General features: G+C 39.9%; 1 protein-coding gene across 1 annotated transcript in view; it reads right to left on the reverse strand.

Moving 5' to 3' along the window:
• LOC143287751 (uncharacterized) overlaps positions 1 to 5,000 on the reverse strand; it is a 173,996-nt gene that overhangs the window by 51,473 nt on the left and 117,523 nt on the right. The window contains exons 41-42 of the mRNA XM_076596012.1: positions 3,290 to 3,423; positions 730 to 923 (exon numbers count right to left, since the gene is read on the reverse strand). Of these exons, the coding sequence (XP_076452127.1) occupies positions 730 to 923; positions 3,290 to 3,423 (328 nt within the window). The remainder of the gene's footprint in view (positions 1 to 729; positions 924 to 3,289; positions 3,424 to 5,000) is intronic.

Here is a 5,000-nt window from a genome sequence, read left to right on the forward strand (position 1 = left end):
AAGTGGAAGAAGAAGTGGAAGAGGAAGTGGAAGTGGAAGAAGAAGTGGAAGAGGAAGTGGAAGTGGAAGAGGAAGTGGAAGAGGAAGAAGAGGTGGAAGAGGAAGTGGGAGTGGAAGAGGAAGTGGAAGAGGAAGTGGAAGAAGAAGAATGTACAGTTATACCGCTCTTTCCCTGCGGCATCAAACACATTCAAACATTAACATTGTAACCATGAATGAGGCATAAATAAAGTAAAGAAACATTCAAACAAATATAGAAAATAGTCCCTGAACAGTACCAGCCCACTAAAAAAAAATATTGTCTTAAAAACAGTGTAAAACACACACACACACACACACACACACACACACACACACACACACACACACACACACACACACACACACACACACACACACACACACACACACACACTACACACACAGAAACACACACACACACCACACAAACATACACACACACACACACACACACACACACACACACACACTACATACACCACACACACACACGCACACACACACACTACATACACCACACACACACAACACCACAACACAACACACACGACACAACACACACAACACAACACACACACAACACAACACACCACGACAAAACACAACACAACACACACACAACACAACACACACACACACACTACCCCCACTGCTCTGCTCCCCCCACCCCCCACACCCCCACACACACACACACACACACACACACACCTGCAAACATAGTCGTTGAACAGCGTTGTGCAGTTGTTGCCGAAGAAACAGGTGGTGGTAGCGCACAGATCCAGCACAGTCTCGCAGTTCGAACCCGTCCAGCCAGGCAAACACTCGCACCTGTAGCCGTTCACCTGGTCCACGCACTCGGCCCCGTGGTCGCAAGGCTTGCTCAGACAGTCGTTAATGTCCTCCTGTCGACAGAGTGACACAGGAAACGAATGGTGAGTGCCCCGCCCACCCAGATGGTAGCCATCAGTCGAGCTCTAACCCAGGTTTGGCACAGTCTGTTGTGTGCAAAATTAATGACCCCGACTTTGTATCGCGAGGATAGGCACTATGGTTATCTCTTTCCATACGAACGGCGTTTCAGCCCAATTACCATCATCAAAATATTGCCAGCGGAAGGCTCTTATACTGAAGAGGTGAATGTTGACAAAGAATACAACAATTCTGACGACGGAAGCTAAAGGTTGGGTCATTCAGACACCCACTGGACGTCCGAGGGGTCTGTGTAGAGGAGAAGAGAGGACTGGCCGTACTGAGTGGGTTATAAGTATCCATATCATCATCATCATTATCATCATATATATATAAAATATAATGGATTTTATCATCTCAGGTGAAGAGAAATCCATTTCTGGTGTATGTAACAACATAAACAACGTGTACGAGAATCACAGCCATTCAATACAAATCCATACAAATATATCCAATTCCTATTTATATATTTCTTTATTTATCTATCTATTTCTTTTTGTAGGCCTCAGTTGCATGCACCTCCACGGAACACTTTTAATATAAGATTCTTATAATACGAAGTTGACATAAATCTCACATACAATCGTCACACTCATACACATACATATAGTCACGGTAAGAGAATTGGCTGGAGACAGCACATTGTAATTAAACACAGAGATGTGATTAACACTAGGTATTTGTTGATTTCATTTTTTTTTATCAATACAGAGTAACATAACACACACACACACACACACACACACACACACACACACACACACACACACACAAGCATACACTTACAGACACACAGACATTTCATAACTGACAACAACAACAATGATAATAATAATAATAATAATAATAATAATAATAATAATAATAATACAAACGATAATTCTACTACTACCCCCACTACGACTATTACTATCACTACTACTACGACTACTAATCATAATCATAGTGATAATACGAAATACACATTTATCATTCGCAGAATGTCCCATTTCAAGATGATCAGTTATACGAAATCATGCAGACGCACATACAAATAGGCCAATGATGACACACACGTAAATAATAATTCACACACACACACACACGCGCGCGCACGCACACGCACACAAGCACCCCCCCCCCCCCGCCCGCTCCTACACACACACACACACAGTCTATACCACACCAGATTAACCAGTAATCACCACACCACAACTGGGTGTCTAAGCAGCATAAATAAAACAAGGATAAAGAAAAAAAAAAAACCCAAAAAATGTCAATGGTATTTCTTTTGATTTGTATTCAGGGAAACTTTGTGTTGTTGTTTATCTCTGTTTTGCTTGTGTATGTGTCTTTTTTTTTTTTTTTTTGGTTTGTTTGTTGTTCTTCACTTATACGTGTGGAAAACAACACACAAGAGAAATCAAATGTTAACAACAAAAACAATAGCAACAAGAACAATAGCAACAACAACAACAACAACAACAACAACAGCAACAACAACAACAACAACAGCAACAACAACAATAGCAACAACAACAACAATAGCAACAACAACAATAACAACAACAACAATAGCAACAACAACAACAATAGCAACATCAACAACAACAACAACAATGGCATAATCAACAACAGCAACAACAACAATAGCAACAACAACAACAACAATAGCATCATCAACAACAGCAACAACAACAATAGCATCAACAACAACAGCAACAATAGCAACAACAACAACAGTAGCATCAACAACAACAGCAACAACAACAATAGCATCAACAACAACAACAATAGCAACAACAACAATAATAGCATCAGCAATAACAGCAACAGCAACAACAATAGCATCATCATCAACAACAACAACAACAACAATAGTAACAACAACAACAATAGCATCATCAACAACAACAGCATCAACAACAACAGCAACAACAACAACAATAGCATCAACAACAACAATAGCAAACAACAACAACAATAGCAACAACAACAATAATAGCATCAGCAATAACAGCAACAGCAACAACAATAGCAACAACAACAACAACAACAATAGCAACACCGACAACAATAACAACAACAATAGCAACAACAACAACAGCAACAACAACAACAATAGCATCAACAACAACAACAATAGCAACAACAACAACAATAGCATCATCAACAACAACAACAATAGCAACACCGACAACAATAACAACAACAATAGCAACAACAACAATAATAGCATCAGCAACAACAGCAACAACAACAACAATAGCAACAACAACAGCACCAACAACAACAGCACGTTTTCCATGCACGAACTCACAGAGCAGTTTGCGCCAGTGTAACCTGGACGACAGACACAAGTGTGGTCACCGAGGCCATCGTCGCATCGTAAAGTGCCGACAGTATCGCACAGGTTCCCAACACAGTCGTCAGGATTCCTCTCGCATCGGTCACCTGCAAAACAAAGTGACCACATGGTGATGATGATGATGATGATGATGATGATGATGATGATGGTGATGAGAAATAATAATATTGATAATGATGATGATGATGATGATGATGATGATGATGATGATGATGATAAGAAGAAGAAGAAGAAGAAGAAGAAGAAGAAGAAGAGTGATGATAATGATGATAAAAAAGTTATAATAATAATAATAATAATAATAATAATAATAATAATAATAATAATAACTCGTAGTGGTAGTAGTAGTTGTAGTAGTAGTAATAATAATAAACAATAAATCGTAGTAGTAGTAGTGGTAGTAGTAGTAGCAGGTTTAAATCAATTTAATTCGCACTTTTTCATGTAAAACATGCACAATTTCGCTGCACAGTTTCTTCTTCGTTCGTGGGCTGCTACTCCCACGTTCACTCGTATGTACACGAGTGGGCTTTAACGTGTATGACCGTTTTTACTTTGCCATGTAGGCAGCCATATTTCGTTTTCGCTTGTGTGCATGCTGGGTATGTTCTTGTTTCCATAGCCCACAGAACGCTGACATGGATTACAGGATCTTCAACGTGCGTATCTGATCTTCTGCTTGCGTATACACACCAAGGGGGTTCAGGCACTAGCAGGTCTGTACATATGCTGACCTAGGAGATCGGAAAAGTCTACCCACCAGACGCCGTTACTTGGACCCTCGGATTGAAAGTCCAACGCTTTAACCAACTGTACAGTTTAAAAACCGACGTGTAAAAAAACAACAACAAAAAAACAAAACAAAAAACAAAACAAAAAAACACGCACTCAAACATTATATCAACTTTTCTGCAAAACTCTGCAAAGAGTCCTACTAAAACACTGGTACATCAGTAATTAAATGTACATATTCTCATATGTACACCGGACACAATGTATCACTCAGCACAGACACCGTTTTTATATCACACACATCTCCACTTCATGTAAAACATTTGAAAAAAACAAACAAAAAAAACACCCAACACAAATAGGAGCTTTACTGATAAACCAATGTTTGCAAGCCGCGTCGAAGTTCAGTAATCGTTATCAGCTGACGAGTCGAATATGATTAATATCAATAGCGTTACCACTTCTATAAACGACACGAACAAACCAACAAATACATATAGACAGACAGACAGAGAGACGGCGTGAAGATTCCGACAGACAGACAGACACACAGACACACACACACACACACACACACACGCTCTCTCTCTCTCTCTCTCTCTTCCTCATCTTTTTGTCAATGTGTGTGTGTGTGTGTGTGTGTGTGTGTGTGTTTGTGTGCGCGCGCGCGCGCGGGCGCGTGTGTGTGTGTGTGTGTCTGTTCTTTATCATATTCTTCCTGCAGGACTTTTCTTTTCCCTCTCTTTTTTTTAATTCTTACTTTCTCCACTTTTCAGTAAATATATGTGTGCTATTGTAACTGATGTAGATTAGCAAGGACAGGTTGGAAGAATGGGCCATGCCCAAAGTCTTAATCCTTAAAGAAAAATAAACGTTTTGAGTTCTGAGTTCTCTCTCTCTCTCTCTCTCTCTCTCTCTCTCTCTCTCTCTC

Source organism: Babylonia areolata, chromosome 1 (genome assembly GCF_041734735.1).
Source record: "Babylonia areolata isolate BAREFJ2019XMU chromosome 1, ASM4173473v1, whole genome shotgun sequence".
Lineage (NCBI taxonomy): Eukaryota > Metazoa > Mollusca > Gastropoda > Neogastropoda > Buccinidae > Babylonia > Babylonia areolata.